The 17,288-nt window shown below is 46.5% G+C and overlaps 1 protein-coding gene across 4 annotated transcripts in view; it reads right to left on the minus strand.

The window, feature by feature from the left end:
* The window catches only part of LOC120816049 (alpha-actinin-4), a 37,992-nt gene extending 22,240 nt beyond the window's left edge, over window positions 1–15,752 (minus strand). For all 4 annotated transcript variants that reach the window (XM_040171349.2, XM_040171331.2, XM_040171338.2 and 1 more), the window contains exon 1: window positions 15,325–15,752. In XM_040171349.2, the coding sequence (XP_040027283.1) occupies window positions 15,325–15,438 (114 nt within the window). In that variant the 5' untranslated portion in view covers window positions 15,439–15,752. The remainder of the gene's footprint in view (window positions 1–15,324) is intronic.
* Between the last annotated feature and the right edge of the window lie 1,536 nt (window positions 15,753–17,288).

A 17,288-nucleotide genomic window follows, 5' to 3' on the forward strand; every position in this document is an offset into this window, starting at 1 on the left:
TTCTGCGTTTGCGTCGTTGCGTCGACGCACTCGTTTCAATTCATGGTTCTGCGTGTGTTGCAGAGCAATTCACCGCCAGAACAACAGGAGTAACGTGTTTTGATGAAGACGACCTAGAGAGTCACGTCTATTTATTTATTTGTTTAGCATAGACTTTATTGCCCCGTGCATCGCCACTGCTGCTTTTCATGGCAGATACATTTGTCCCGTATTTTCCTCCACAACTTTGTGCACCTCTCGAAAGGCAAACCGGCATTTGCGGCGATCTCCCTCCGTGAATCCAACCCGCTTATACAAGCCGCCAATGGCGGTATCGGGCTATAAAAGCGGAAATGTGAGACTCCGTGAAGGATGTAGTTAGCAAGCGGGAGGCTTGCGTCGACGCAAGCCTAGAAAAATGGCTCGACACACGCTAGGTGTGAAAGGCGACACAAGGGACACGCAAGGGGGGCTAGCATAAACTAGGCTTAACCGGCAGAACAGCCTGCGGCTTCGAACGCTGCAGAGGGGGGGCCGGCTTTTGTGCCTGAACGTGCAGGGAGAAGGCAGAGTATTCCACGTGCACTCACAGCTACTACCACAAATTCGGGGCCTCGTTTCCACGGCGACGGTGAGATGGAACAGAGATCTAGACACCTCAAATGAGGAAAAAGATTTAACTGCACTTGGTTTCCATGCCGGCCCGGGGCAACCAGATATGCGGCCCGCCTTCTGTGGAGCTGCACCGCTCTGAAGCCACAGCGCGGCAACGCGACACCATCCCTCAGGGGGAGGTCAAGGGGACCGGCTGGAGGGCTTCAAGGTGCATCGGTGCATGCCTGCGTGAGCACTGACGGGCTGAGCAACAAGCCTGCAGCTGAAACCGGTGAACAGTGGTTTATACTGAAAAACATTTCTGAAACACTTGTTTGTTTTCAATAAATGGGGACCACTAGATCGCCATGTTCGTGCCATGTGCCGAGTAGGAAAGGATCGGGGAAGACGATGTTGCAGAGGGTATGGTGTTATTGTCCTCTCAAGTCTGAACGGCAGAGAACAGACACACACACACACACAGACGTGCGGGGCTTAATGCCCTTCAGAGATACCATTAAGGGAGGCAACAAGCTCAACGCGGGACTAGGAGTCGCGTTATAGCAGCTAGCAGAGACAAATGGGGAGGATTAAGGAAAGGAAATGCAGAAGGCTGAGGGAGTGGGGAGGAGGAGAGGAAGCCAGGAGATGATCAAGAGGAGGAGTGAAAACGTGATGAATGAGCCAACTGGGAGGAAGAGAGACGACAGATGTCACAAGTATAATTAAAGCTACTGTGAGGGTTGATAAAAACGGGTTGAAACTGCCGCCTCTATACGACCTTCATAAGTTACCACGACCAAGAGGGAGAAGAATTGGTTGTTTCTATGTAGTAACCCTTAAAGAATTATCTTTGAATAAAACTTCAGACTGGAACTAATTGTGTCCCGGTGAGTATAAAGCGTCAGAGCGTCTTTCCCTGCTCTACTAGGACAAACATAATATTTCAGCCACGCACAGTCTCAAGGATTCACATCTAATCCGTTGCATGTATTTGGACGGCTTTGATACAGAGGTAAAGAGCACAGTGGCTCCACACAAACACCTCCCTAGTTGCTAAGAGCTCGATGGATGATGGCTTATGACATGCCTACAGACTGAAACCTTCTGACGCAAATAGGCGACTTGTGATTTAGAGCTATAAAAGGTGAATGCTATTTTTAGTTGATACTAATCAATGTGGCAAACGTCATGGCTCAGGTTTTACGAGACTTAAAGAGGTGAAGAGGAGAGGAAACGGGGGTGGGGGCATGTCGGGCGGTGGGTAAGTTGTTAATTTATTTAACCCTCTTCCTGTCTTTGTTGCATTTAGGGGTCGGGTTGCACCGCCACCAACAGAAACTGTGGGTCCTATTTTAGGATCGGCGTCCTCACCAGACTGGATTGTTACACACACTGGCTATGTGTTACAAATATTATTTATATCAACACGAAGATAGATTGTGGCACTGTAGTTTACCTGAATTAAATATAGATTTTTTATGAACATGAAATTGTGGGGGCACTTCAACCCCTGCATGCACGATAATATGGTTCAAGGAAAGAATTAATATTTATATCACCATCCTACATTGTCCAGTTAAATGACTTTGTATTGTCGATAGTCGCCCCACTATGTGATCCGTTTAGCTCGTCAACACCATTTTCAACAAGAAATAAACCACTTGCAGCACAAAAAACACAGCTTCTGTAATGCGCTGATCCAAACGCCATCGAAAATCTGTGGCGCTTTGGTGACAGCTGTGTGCAGGAGGAGGCTGAGACAGCGGGACTCATTCCAGGAAGCAAAAGGAAGCGTAGACACTAAAGTTCTGTTTGGAGAACACCGAGCAAAACAGACCCATCTGTATGCAAAAGTCAGATTGTCCAGATGTGCGGGATTCTGACTCAGACGAGTTGAATGGCTTTGTGTCGTCTCAGCAGTCTGGCTTTGGTCTTAAAAGGATTTTCCTTCTGCCAAATCTGTGTAGCCCGCAGTCGGGCAAACAAAGAAGGTGAGGGAGTGAGAAGCGAAGTTAGGAATGAAGAGGTTGATGAATGTTAAAATAAGGTTCACTGTAAGTAGACAGAACCCCTGCGGAGCACGACGGAGCCGACAGGAATGCCAGCTATGTTCTTCCGCTCTTCTCTCTCCTCCCCTCGGCTACTTCCTCTCCTTCCTCTTTACCGCCCTCCTCTTCCCCGCTCTGAGTCCAGAAACTACTCAACGGCAGGAAATCTTTGTTCTGCAAATATCCGAGGACATTTCTCTTTTTTTGGTAAACACAATATTGCTTTGTACACTTTGTGTATCGGAATGAGACAATAGTTAAATTCAATTACGAATAAAAAAAATGTTTCCGGTCTTTGGAGGACAGATTCCTGTATTTGTGTTCTTCAGGACTAAAACATGTGCACAATGTCGTATTGAGCAGAGAAGCCGTTTATTCTGGATTCTTGTTTGTCACGTCCTTGTGTAAACACACATGCAGATGAAAGCAAGAGGCATTAATATCAATGTCACATCACGCAGGTGGATAACGTACAAATTATGAGGTTGTATCTATGAAGTCTACAACAAGCCAATAACGTAATTATTGGAGGATTGAAGAATCCTCGGGTCTGAAACAAGCCATTTGGTTTGGTTTCCACCCTAAAAGCTTCCCTCTGTTTGTCTTTGCACATTGATGCCAAAGACCGAGGCAGTTTTGCTGCAGCTGAAAGGTGAAAAGATGGATGACATCAGCTCACACAGGAAGAGCTCAGAAATACGGTGTTTCCCTCAGTTTGTGTGCGGCTGTTCCTCTCGTATCACACCATCACTTCTCTCTAGCCACTCAGCGGACAAACAAATCCACTTCTTGTCTTTACTGGTGCGGCACAGGAAATGGCTGGGACGGGAGGATGTCCACGTTAATTTCCCAAGAATGCAGCGAATGAATCCGAACTCTACAACACATCACAATAACCCCCGGGGAAGCTTGGAAAAGTTATCCGAGTGGAGATTTATAGCCTCCATGTGCTCAGACGAAGGCGTCAGTGACGGCCCGCACAGGAAGTTGGTAAAAGGCTGCCACGGCGAGGTGATTCAAATCACTGAGGTGACTCATAAAGAAAGCAGAGTAAGGTTATTGGGACGGAACCGCAATTACAGAAATGGAAGACACAAATTCACATTTATTTTTCACATGCAGCCAAATGCGGAGGACCTGCCCAAGTTAACTGAGAATCCTCAGTGTTAAATGACGCTTTAGTTAAATCTAAAGCGGTAAGTAAGAAAATCATACTCCGTACTTTCACAGGCAAAAGGGTAACTATTCCCAGGGAGACAAGAGATAAAACTGAATAAAACCCGGACTTCCTCTTCCTTCACCTTCCTTCTAGAAGCCGCACCTCAGGTGAGTAATAGTGTGTGCATGATAACCAAGACAAGTGGTGCAATGGACATTTTACAATCGAGGCCTTAACACCCACTGAATGACTCAACCGGCCCGACGCGATCACAGCCTCCGTGCGAGTCTGGAAAAGTTCCACCACTCGAGGAAATAGTGACTCCATCGACGTTTCACCACTTCAACTGCCTTTACTCGAACATATTGGATAGTTCCTCAAAGCCGTGGACAGTAACAAAACATTAAAACATTGACACTAGCAAGCAGTCTAAGTAACTAAGTATCAATTCCAGTGTATTCCCTACATTTAGTCTGCATGCGACCAGCAAAGTGTGTTTAGTTAACATTTACGTTCGCTAAACAGCTAAAGAAGTCAGAGTAAGTGACGTGGAGACAACGTCCAAGCCGGCTGTTCAAAACTGTATAGTGAGCGAACGGAGTCGCTGCTTTTAGCAGCAGAACAGATAAGGAAGCAAACCGTATAAAGTGAGCTGAGTGCATCCAATACATCACCTTTACCAGACAAAACCTCCGACTGCACACTAGTGGGGAAAAAGGGACTGTAAACGAGCGACTATATAGAGACAGAAATAACATGCAGTTGTGTAGATAAGAACAAGGTATAGATAGACCTGTTTTATTGGAGAGAGAACCTTAAATGGCTTCTGTCTGGCTCTGGTAAATATACTGTGGCCCCGCCACCCCAACATAACGGTAGGGGAAACACTGTGCTGTGTTTTAAAAAGTGTCCAGGCAGCCAGAACCGCCAGTAGTCAGAACGGTGGTTCCCTTTCTTTCCTCAGCTCGACCCCCCATTGGCAAACCAGCGGCGTGCTATCGCTGAATGAGCTGAGGTCATTATTATGACGCACACTGGAGTGGATGTTATTACACGGTCCCAATCAGGAGCTCTGGTAGGCCTGATGGAGCTCTGCCAGGCCGAAGCGTCGGCCGTTTGTGTGTCGGCCTTTTATCAAAACCGCTGGCTGAATCTTTCCAGACCTTTTGCGACAGTCCTGCCGCTCGGGCAGCAGGAAACTGAATCAGTCCACCGAACCCGCGTGCCAAGCGTTCGGTTTCCTCCGTGCCACAGTGCCTCTTGATGTCAGCTCTTTGCTGTTCTCATTTCAGGAGTAAGAACGTTTTAAATTATTTTTAATCATACATTTTAGTAAAAGAAAAAAAATGAAACTAAAAAGAAGTTAAACAGTGCGTCTAACTAGAGGCAGGATTATCGAACATTTGCAGAGGGCGTAAACTTTTGTAGCCGTGACTGAGAAACCCGCTAGAGGAAGTCATTGGTCAGAAAACAGAAGTCATCTGGTGCACAAGCGAGTGAGAACGGAACATCTTGCTGTCCTACCCGTGTGAAAGGTATCTAACTATGACGTGCCTAACCTCACGTGGAGGCCATAGCATGAGCCAGTACTACCACACGAGGCTGCTCGGTCGTTTTCATTAAAGAGGGCTAAAAATGAAGCTGAAACCCCCCCAAAAAAACGCAGATATATGTGACACAGACACGATTATGCTGGCGGCATCGCCCCCATCCATCTCCATGGAGCTCCGGCTGACATTTAGGATAAACCAGAAGGAAGAAGGAGAAAGGAAACATGCATGGTAGGAGTGTGCAGGTCTGCTTGTTCTACGGTAGCGTAATCTGTGTGTGGTATGAGAAGCACAACATTCCAATCGCTTAAATCTTCATACTTGAAATTCCCTCCAAAAATGGGCGTCTGTGGTGATCTCATCTCAACTGTGACGATAACCAAAACCAAAGCACACACCTCAGGTGTGGGACTAAAATATTCATATGTCATGGCGGAATTATCAAGTGACTGAATCATGTGGCGCTCCAGATACCATGGAGTATGCAGGGGCGCGTATGTGTGTGCGAGAAATAAAATGTGACCAAACGGGAGTTTTAGGCCGTCCCAGTTGCTCGCAAGCATTGTCAGTAGCAGGCTCTTCCTGCCCCTCCTCCTCTTCCTCCTCCCCAACCCGCCTCTCGCACTTTTACCTTATAAGGCAATGCATTTTACTGACTGTAGCACGACAATGATGATGTAAGAGGGCAGCAAGGTGCACCTCCCTGTTGACACACAGTTTTGAATCAAATGAAAAACACACACCTTTAGGGCGACACTGCAGAACCTTGAGTGTTCTTTGTGTGTGTGTGTGTGTGTGTCCTCAGGTGGATTTTGACACGCTGTGTGGGAATCTCTCTACACTTTGTCAAAAAGATCATCCTTTAAAGTCATGCTGCCAAAACACAGCAGAGCTGTGTGTAATTTTAAGGTTATTCTATTAACCCGTAAGCCATGTATTCACAGTATGGACATACGTCGAAAGAAAGACCAACCTTGTAAGCAAGATATTCTGTTACCACAGTAATTTTAGGATTTCAGAAGCACGCCGAGGCACGCATACAAATCTGTCAGTGGCGGATAAAACAAAAACTCTAGGACCTGATGAGACTTCAGGAGATAAGGACTTCAATCCAGATCAAGTAGACCTCCTGGGGCTGCTGGTCATAAGGAGGGAGAGGATGCTTTAAAAGGAGCTGTGTGTTGTTTGTTCTAGAGTTTCCGCTTGTTGATGACCAGTACTAAAAGAGCGCGCGCACACACGCACACGCACACACACACACTTTACGGCTTCACGTCTCACAGCCCCCTGACGTATAAAACGTTACAACAGGGTTTGTCATTTGTTTATTTCAGGGGTGCACGAATTTAAAACACATCTCAAATGGATTCCATTTCCTTATTGATCAAGTTATGATTATGTCAATTTGCCCGATTATCTGAGGCACCAATACCGCATTAAAACAGTAGTTTCAGCATTAACGACAATTGCATCTGCAGCCATTTAGTAAAACTCCTCCCACACTTATCTATGATTTAGGTTGGTTTAATGCGGTAATCCTGATTAGATCGAACGCACGCAGAGCATATTTTAATCCAATTTACAGAACATTTTCCATACAATCAATTTAAACAAATGCCACATAATGAAAAAGTAACATGAATGTGATAATCAAATCACTGTCCTTGGCCGGTCTGTAAAAAAATGTATAGACAACAGCTCACGTGAATGAAGGTTGCACGTTTGAATGCTATGCAGTAAAAAAAAAAGAAAAAAAGAAATTGTATTAGTCTTTACTGACGAAAATAACTTTGCCTAAGTGTCATCTCTAAAGTTGTAGTTCATGGAAAACATGAATAAATCTAGCTTCACACAGGATAAACCAGAAGTAAAACAACTTATTTAACCAAGTCTGCTAGGGCAGTGGTCCCCAACCTTTTTTACCTCACGGACCGGTTTCATGTCAGACAATATTTCGCGGACCGGTCGAGATGGTCCGACTTGTCTCCCTCTACGTCACTGACGCTTCTCTTCCAAGAAGTGAGAGACCACCGTGGGGGAGATCAACCTGCGGCTCTACAGAGCGCCTCACACACCTGCGTCTTAATCGTCTAACGACATGTGACCGATAGTTATCAGGTGTCGGCGAGGAGAATCCTCAAGCAGGTCAGTCGAGAGGGATATCGCAGCACAGCTCTGCTTCAGGGCTGTTGCTAAGCAACCCAGGGCTACAGCATCTTATTCTTGGAAGGTTTCAGGATGCATCTCGGCAACTAGTGTCCCTGATGGGAGCCAGACCGACGCGTTTTATTGCCCAGCCTGTCATATGTCAGGAAGGTGCCTGCCTCCCTCACACCTCAGTCTGTCCCTCCACCCTCCTCTGAAATAGACTTCACACACCTGCCTGGACTTAAGAAAGCAAATTAATTACAAAAAAAGAGCAGACGGAAAGCCACACCACTGTGGGGTTCTTTTTTTAATTCCAGACTTTTTCAGAGTGTGGGGGGTGGGAGGGGCGGACACTGGAGAGCGCGTTCAGCAAAGACGCTGGCAGGAAGTGGTGCAGAGACGTGAAAAGCAGAGCGCTGAGACAGAACTGTACTGGGGTCTGCGTTTGCTCCGCATGCACACTCCCTGCAGCGCTGAGAGTCACACGAGGGCCAACAGAGTAGTCATTGTTAGCCGAGGGGGAGGTGTAGCTGAGTAATCCCCCTGCAGGCTGGCTTTGATTGGATCAGACAGGATAGTGGGCTTGTGTGCCGATGGCAGAGAGGACTTCCCTGACCTACATTGAGAGCAGAGACCTGGACCACTTTCTGCTACACAGGCTTTAACTCTTAGTCTTTTGGAGCCACTATTTCAAAGTGTTATCCAGGATGCAGGAGAGATGGTTTCAAGTAAAAAGCCGGCAGGAAACCGTTGGCCAACATGGCGTTGAGTTCAGTGCTGACTGTTGCAACTTCTCCAGCTCAGAAGAGGATAACTACCTTTTGTTAGTCTCTGGTGTTTCCACTGGGGTTTTCTGTTCTCTCTGCAGCATGAAGATAACTGAACTGCATTATTCACAAACACTTTCAAAGTGACATAATATACTTTGCTTTTTGTGTGTTTTCAACATATAGCGGGTGCTGATCTGCAGACATTCGCTGCTTTCTCGGTCCAGCCATCTGGAGAATTAAGGCGGGGTGACACACACTGCGATCTGTCTCCCTTTCCTTCTGACTGCTTGCATGTGTGGTGGCTTTTATTTGAGACAGAAAACCGCAGAAACCACAGAGCTTTCCTTCCTCTTTTTTTCCACTACAACTTTGGGGATAAAAACACAGTCCGCCTCGAACGCCACCTCCTCAGTCACACTGCTCCCCTTCTGCTCTTCTTGAAGTGAAGCGTATTCTTTAATTAAGATTGGAACAACGAATTAAACAAATTAAAATTAGATGAATTAAATAATTTAGGAAACAGGAAATTATTAAATATGTAAGGGTATGTATCTGAATATATAACAAATTAAAAGAATTGCACAGCACTGCTTGCTGTGTGTGTGTGTTTAAGAGGGGTCGGGAGGATGTGGCTTATTTTGCAAACAATGTTGGTAAGTTAATAATAATTTGTATGCCAACGTCAAGAATGAATGCTTTAAACTATTATCTGAGTCGTGTATGTACTAGCTAATTTTTGTGTTGTAGAATAGTAAACAGAAGAGCTCTGGGCTCGTGGTCTCTGAAGGACTTCCTCTGAACTATGAAAGACAAAAAACTAATTGAAGTGAGCAGGCCGCAGGCCCATCCTGGAGATGCCAGACCAGGAAAATTCTGCACAACTCAGAAGCATCAGGGATGAATTGATAAAACATAGGAAAACTACTGCAACACCATAGAGGCCAAGTCCTGAAAATAGCAACAGGCACACAGTCCTCCTCTACGTCTCAACCGGTTGCCGTAACAACTGCGTTAGAGAGAGAATGAATGAGGGAAAGAAATGAGTGTGGAGAGCCGGGAGTGGGAGAGGAAGAGTATTGCGTGGAATCATCTGTCGAGAGTGTCCTCGCAATTACATGAGCGGAGGAACCTGAAGGCCGGGTGGATCAGTAAATATTTAATGCTGCTATTGTGCCCCTCGAAACCAGCACAGGCTCCATGGAAGAACCAAAGAAGGGTTTCCGCTTCAGGATTACAAACACCTACAATTTAGTATGCAAGTCTTTTCTTCATATCCATAAAGCGTTTTTCAGGCTTTCAAATGCAGGGTGTCACTTTGGAAAGAAATACATTAGGTCTCTGTGACATACACATTTTGGTAGACTCGCTATGTTGTCTGCATATTTTATGGGAAGCTGTTTGCAGTGTGTGTGGGGTGAAATAGCTGTACACACTATCCCTGCCGTGTGCGTATGCATGCTTGGGTCCCAGTAGGCCTCTTCTCTACACATCTTTGTCCCAGTTAGAAAGCTGTTAAATAATACACTGGGAGGAAATCAGAGATGGGGAGGAAACAACCAAACAGTTGGTTTGGTTCATGGTCTGTGTGGCCCGTCGTCCCCCATGTTACCTTCTTTCAAAAGATGCTATGATGGACAGCTAAATGACGCCCACGGGTTGAAGCTCTGGTACCGAAATCATGCTCTATTGAAGAATTCTAAAGATTAGGACTATAAACGTATGTCTACAATTTTCGCTAAGTGTATAAATGAGGAGGGAAGGAGTCACTTTGTCATAGAATTCTATACAACCAGAGGAGTCGCCCCCTTCTGACCACTAGCGAGAATGGACGTCTATATAAAAAAAAAAAAAAATAAATAAAAAAAAAAAAAAAGGTACCTGAAGATTAGAGTCCACCTTTAAAACTCACAGGGTTTTCTAAAAGCAACTACAAGAAAACAAAATCAGAAAGGAAAATATATTTTTTTTAACTGTAATGGTGTCTGGAACTGCAGCTGTCTGACTCCGAGATAGACGGGCAGCAGTAACGGTGCTAAACGGCCCCCAGATGTCTGCTGCGTGCGTAAGCATATCCCAGATGTAGCATGACAACCTCAGCGCCGCAGCCATCTTTTTGTTACCAGACTAGCACGGCCTGTTTGTTGTGCCCCCCACCCCCTCCTCCTTCGGGAGATTAACCTGTCTAGGTGTGGCCGAGTATGCAGGTAGCCATCAAGCTTTATTGTGCAGTAAACAGCAACATCATCTAAAGAATGTGTTCTGCTTCATAGATCATGACCAGAAACCGAACAATGTTCATCTGAAGCTCTCCTGGTTTAAGCTTTCTTATCAGACATTCATCATTATTCATTCATTCCACAACCGGTGCCCCAGAGAGATATTTCCTTCTTTTCTGTTCCTAAGGACTTTGCAATTTGTTATATTTTATTGAACGAATTGTGATCTAAATGGCCAAATAAAGTTCCAAACTGTTCAACTGTGCGTCAGGCCTGAACAGGGACATGTGGGCTGGGGTGTAACCTCTGGGTGATCACCCTGTCATTAAGATGAATTTCTTCTCACTCTTACAAAAACACAACTTAGTTTCCATATAACAACCAAAATTCACGTTCAACAATCAACGTTTGCAGATTACTGATTCTTCACTGACGAAATAGTCTGCCCTTTTAGAAAACTGCAGCAGGTTTCTTTTTTTAGCGGTTTAAGTGCAGCCTGATTACACACCTACACATAATGGGGGTGGCGAGGTCAGTGTAATCCCTCAATTTTAGATCGAGGGATTAGAGTTTGTTTACGAGGAAGTTGCAAAAAGTTGAAGGGCAGCCTTTTGAATACTCCATTGTTTCCTACGCGTTTTACATGCGTTTCAAAAAAGCAGAAACCTTAGTTTAAAAGTGGCCATGGTGGGGACATGAGAGCGGCCCTGTGTTTGTTTGACCGCACAGTGTTTACCAGCAGACTAACACACAGTTACGGGACTCGACTGTAAACCTCCAATTTGAAGTGCACCCACCCAAAAACACCGCTTCAGAACACACACAGTGACACACGTGGAAACACTGAGCAGAAAAAAAAGCCATCAACTGGTTTCATACAAATGAAATGGCAGACTAAAAATAACATTAAGAGGTTTGTATATTTCTTTAAATGACTCTGCTGAGGACATAGAAGACAAAGAAGGAGAGTTCAAGCTTCAGAATGAGCCTCCATGGGTGCTGGCAGCCGGCCCAAACATTAAGGTACTTACTCCCCGGCGTTGCAGATTTACAATTCAGAGGGAAATGCAATTTACTAATCCTCCTAACTGGGTAAAATTGCCAAAAAAGTGAGCTTGTGAACACTGTCACAATTGGAGCGAGGCGGCCGGAGCAAAGAGTGGATTCTGTGACATTCAGATCCCTCTTTGACCCCGAAATGCCACTTTTGAGAGATACTGACCGGAATGACATTTCTCTCAAAGAGAAAACACCAATATCCATAACGTCCCCAGGGGGCTCACCCCACTGAGGGTTTTTGGGTTGCTCATTGGGTCTGAAAGCATTTCGACCAACCACTATTTGGAGCGACGATCAGCGTCACAACTTCTGCCGCTTGCGAGCTGCTGGAGACAACGGAGGATTCTCCCTCTTGCCTCCACCACTTGGACCGCATCTGCACTCCCGCCGAAGCAAACTCTTTTTCTTCCTCCCCGTGTCGGGCAAAAAGAAAACAGGACACCCCTCCGCCCGTTAGTGGGAGAAAATAAAAAAAGCCCCATTCAACTGGCCTATAATGAGCCACCAAAGGAATGTTTCTCCCCCCCGGTTTGCTCTCCCACTGACACCAATGTCAGAACGGATAGAAGGACAGAGGAGCGTGGGGGTAAGGGGGGGGGTTTAGAGGAGTTACATTCCTCTCTGACTAGTTCCTTGTTTAGTTTACAAGCTGATTCTGGATGGCCATCAGCTGAGACGGAGGGCTTTCCTACAGCTGACACGGGATCATCTGGCAACACGGGCGGGGGGAACCAAAGGTTGCAACTTCCATTATCTCACATCCCAAGATGCCTTAGAGACGGCTACCACTTAACACTTACTCCTCCAAGTGTGTTGGAAAGGGTGGAGGGTGCATTGGGTCTAGACTCAACGATTAATAAAAGGATTTACATTTATCGGTTCCAGTTGGGAGACGCTTGGACAACTGCTTGATTACTCCCTCTGCATAAGGGGTCAGAAAGCAATCAATCACTGCAGACAGACAGATTCCCAAGATGAAAACAGAAAGCGCTTCAACTTTGGCTTGTTCGCTCAAACTACAGGTTGAAAATATTTTGGGTCAAATCAAAAAATTACAAATACAATTCCTAAAAGGATTTATTTGTCCCAGAGTTTGAGCACAAACTCATGCTGCTTGATTTGTAAGATTAAACACAAATGGACTGCGCCAATTGATCAAAGGACAGATCCCATCTTTGCACAGGGGCAGACAGCATAGGAAAATTAAGACCACAACCGATTGGTGGGGGAGAAACGCTCCACAATGGTCTCTACGGCCCCCGGACACGAGCTTGGAGAAGTGAACCCAGACAACAACGGTCCCAGGTGACTTCTGGTCGGCATGCTTGACTGCTTCCTCTATTGGCTCACCCCCTCCAGCTCGCTGCACTGTCGCCCTGCCCCATGACACGGGGAAATAGGCAGCCTAACTGTCGCCACGGAGAAGGATTTACATGCGCGCAGCGGCAGTGAAACGCCGGGTGGCGCGCCGCATACCTTCAGCGTGTCGCAGCCTGCTGCTGACGCAAAGAGCGGCGGGAAAGACTTGTTTTGTGTCAGGGAGAGGAGCTTCGCCTCCTTACAAACCGGAGTTAGCTGGGATCCAGGTTCTCCGGGGTGTTGGGACATGATCGACTGGGAACGGGCTGCCAGGACAAACTACAGTGTGTAAAACAGTGAACTCCGACAAAAACAAGCTCTCGTTTCGCCATCTTTTCCAACTCTTTGCCGAAATGACAGGGCCTGAAGCGGTTTCCTTTAATCTGGTTCACTCTCTGGCTTACGAAACGTAAAGAGTCAGCGTAGGAAATCCACTTCTGGGTTCTCACTCATACACACCTCCCTCTTCAATTTCCTGTGGGAGGGCATTTGTTCACTTTTACGCAATAACTGGCACAGCGTGTGTGAATGCGCCGCAGGAATTTGCCCTTGGTTCCCCCCGCAGCTCAAGCTCGACAGGAGGAGGAGGGACATGTCCCCGGCCTGTGCAACCAAGTGCAGGTTGAGGAGTGGACATCAGCCCAGGTTTACACAAGCAGCCTCGCTGTTAATGATCGGCAGATTAGGCTTTTTTTCGTTCCTTCTTGAGGAAACTTTGACCCGTGCGGCGTGTAGAACAAACACGCAGCGGGTCCTCACGGGCCGTCCAAACGCCACGAGGGGAAAGGCGAAAGGCCCCTGAGGCTGTGGAGACTCATCCGGGGCCTTAAAAAGCAGAGTGGCCTTGTAGAAACGTTGAGTCAACGAGTAAAAGTATGCCAGCCATCAGACTTGCGAGTGAGTAAGACGGGGGCGGTTATCACAAAAAACACACCCCACTCAAAGCGTTCCACTCGGTCGGGCAGTGGCGCTTCAGCCTCTCCACTCCCTTACGGGAGGAGGTTATGTGTCCTGCGTCGTCATGTCCACGTTGAATGCGCTTAGACAGGTTTTTTTTGATGTAGGATTATTTGGTACAGCTGGGGGAAGGAAGGGGGGCTCGGTTTTAAAACAAGGTCACCTTTGTCAAGCGATTATCAGGAGGAGGAACATTATAGCAGAATCTGTTTAAAAATAATAGATGTCGAGGAAGAGCGAGAGGATGAGAAGTTGGCCAGATAGCCGATGAAGGTGGGGGTGGCAGTGGAGGAGTAGGTGCTGCTGGTTTTAGACAAGTAGAAATAGCACAGTGCACATGCAGACTGGTTGGAGGGGTGTAAAGAGGAGCAGCACTGTAAAGGATTGGCGTAGCGTCGGGCCTAAAGAATCGGTGAACACAGAGCCAAACGTTGCTCATGGTACAGGCTGTTTTTTTTAGGTTAGGGTTTGTGCAGAACATTAACTAGAGCTAAAAGAAATCTGCAGCGTAGTGAGTGGGCGTTTAGTTGTGTGCAGTGAAACCAGTGGGGCTCCGGAATTGCATGTACCAAGACAATACACATTACACATATTGCGTACATCTCCCATTATATGAATACAACACGTCTGTGTGAACTTGAAGCCAAGGCAGACCATGTCCGGGCTTCGAATATTAGGAAAGAAAAAAATGTTAAAAGCGTTGCTACATACATGTGCCTGTTCCCAAATAATTGTCATACGTGTGCATATCTGCATGTGTGCTCGACATAGCTCATCATTGCGCCGAGTTTAAACCACTTTGCTCATGGCAGGACAGCCAGATGGACAATGTCTCATATCAATTTAAATGTTCCAGACTAATTTATTCTTGAAAGACGAAGAAGAAGGGGGGAAAGCATCAATCCCACAAAAATATCTAGTAACACCTTGAGGAATGTCGCCATCAGGTGAACGAAGCAAACCTGCGGAGAGAGAAATCAGCAAGTCCCCGGAGGCAACGGGGACACGGTTGACGCGGCCTCGGAGAGACTGGTGTCGCGGACTGGTTCGGTCTAATCCAGAGGACACAATATCTCGCGCTATTTTAAGCCCCGCATGTCAATCACTCTTCAGATTTGTGTTTCGTCGGCATCGATGTGGCGCCGTGTTTCCGCTCGCGCGGAGGAGCGCGGGTCATGTTTCAGACTTCGCTCAGCACACACGAGACAAATATTACTTCTCATCTACGGTGGGTCGGGTTGAGGGGGTTTAATGGGGTAAACGAAGTAGCTGGACGCGGAGTAGACGAGCAGGTATTAAAAGCGCGGTATTGTAAGCGGAGCGCCGGGGTTTGCGGAGCGAAAAGCCGAGGCCCGCTGTCGGTCTCTGACCTCCACTCCGCGTCCCATCCCTCCCCTGCCATTTTCTTTCCGCCCGCCGCCTCCTTCTCCGCCCGGCTCGGCTCGACTCGGCCCAGCTGGGCCCGGCTCTCGGTTCGCTTACCTTCCGCTGCTGTTTCTCCCAGGCCGGGTCCAGCAGGAGGTCCCGGTCCCAGTCGTTCTCTTGCTCCATGTGTCCGGAGGAAGATTGGTTATTAGAAGCGTGATAATCTACCATGTCAGCTCAGCCAAACCCGAGTGCGCCACAGAGAGACCGACTATTCGTAAGAAAAGATGTCAGATATTAAACATGAAATTGGGCGAAAAAAAGAAACAACGGTCTGAACCGAAATAACGTGGAGGGATACACGGCCTAGGGACGTGTCCGTCTTTCTCTCGCCGCTTTCAGTCGTGAGTGAATGTCTTTTTTTTCAATGTAATGCACATCCGGCGTGTGCAGTGAGAAAATCTCCGCTGCCGCTGTGAGGAGAAAAGGCTTTCTCTCTGCTGGGAGGAACCGGCCGCTCCTACGGACTGCAAAGGGGCGCTTCCGGTGAACCTTTCAAAGTAATCACTCTAAGATCTTTTGTTGCTTGGCTTACTTTCTCCCATAATTCAATGCGGCTTCCTTATTTTTTTATCTCAAACAAATGTCATGTCGTTTTTTCGAAAGGACTTTCTCTAAAAACGGCCCAGCTCTAGATATTGTACACATTTGTTTGGTATGTTTTCCAATTTTTGTATTTCGTTCTATTTTCTTTTTTTACAGAAAGGACATATATTTCGTACATTGTTAAAATATCCCTTGTATACATTTTTCATAATAAAGTTGATGTGATGTTTCCAACTTGTGTTATGAATTTGCAAAAGTACAATTGTTTGTAAATCCTCTCGCGAAATGGTCATGTTTTATTTTGAAGGGATAATCGCAGATATCTCCTTGGGGAACTGTGTTCATGTTTAAATTGACACACCATCGTCATAAACAGCTCATGCATATTCATGTTATATTTGAACGTGAGCTTCTGCACCAATGAAGTATTTTTTTAGAATTGATCGGAATTCGACTGCATATGTTGAACATTTACACACGTGTACTCTAAGTATATGTAAAACATATAACATGTTCAAGTGTATTTAAATATGGAGTATGAAGGGATGTGGGAATAGAAAAAATGGATGTCAGAGTCTGTTGATGAGCCGACTGCCGGTGGGAAGAAACTGTTTGTGTGGAGGGAGGTCTTGGTCCTGATGAACCTCAGTATCCTGCCAGATAGAAGACACAAACTGTTTTTGTCCGGGGTGAGAGGGGTCGGCTACAATCTTTCTTGCTCGCTTTAGGCTCCATGAAGCGAACAAGTCCTGGAGTGACGGCAGATTGCAGCCGATCACCCTCTCTGCAGAGCGGATGACGCGCTGCAGCCTGCCCTTGTCCTTGGCTGTGGCTGCAGCGTACCAGGCGGTGATGGAGGAGCAGAGGATGGACTCGATGATGGCCCTGTAGAAGTGCTCATTGTTTTTGGCCGGTTGAATTTCTTCTGAATTTCTGCCTCAAGAAGAACAACCTCTGCTGGGCCTTGGGGTTAGGGTTAGGGTTAGCTTGGTGATGGAGCTGATGTTCAGCTCCCACTTGACGTCCTGGGTAATGATGGAGCCCAGGAAACAGAAGGACTCCCCAGCATTGACCAGTGGAGCTGGATTCTTTCTGAAATTCAAAACCACCTCCACTGTCTTCAGAGCGTTGAGCTCTACGTTGTTTTGGCTGCACCATGTCACCAGTTGGTTCATCTCTGTAAGGAGAATATAGGTATTAGTTTTAAATCAGGACAGAATGATCGGTTTGCAGTGGGTTACTCATGCTGCCTGATAGAAATAAGCAAAACATATTTTTAAAAAGGCACTAGCAAACCGACATTACCTTTACGCACATCCTTACGAGGTCCCTTGATCAACTCCTATCAACTAGACAGACATCCTAAGGGAACTTAACCATGTTTTTATCACGGTAAGGACATCCAAGAGGGTCCTTCGTCATGTGTTCTCCACTGGAATGGCTCTCATTTATTCACCGGTGCATCCAGGAGGATA

The sequence above is a fragment of the Gasterosteus aculeatus genome, chromosome 1, assembly GCF_964276395.1.
Source record: "Gasterosteus aculeatus chromosome 1, fGasAcu3.hap1.1, whole genome shotgun sequence".
NCBI lineage: Eukaryota > Metazoa > Chordata > Actinopteri > Perciformes > Gasterosteidae > Gasterosteus > Gasterosteus aculeatus.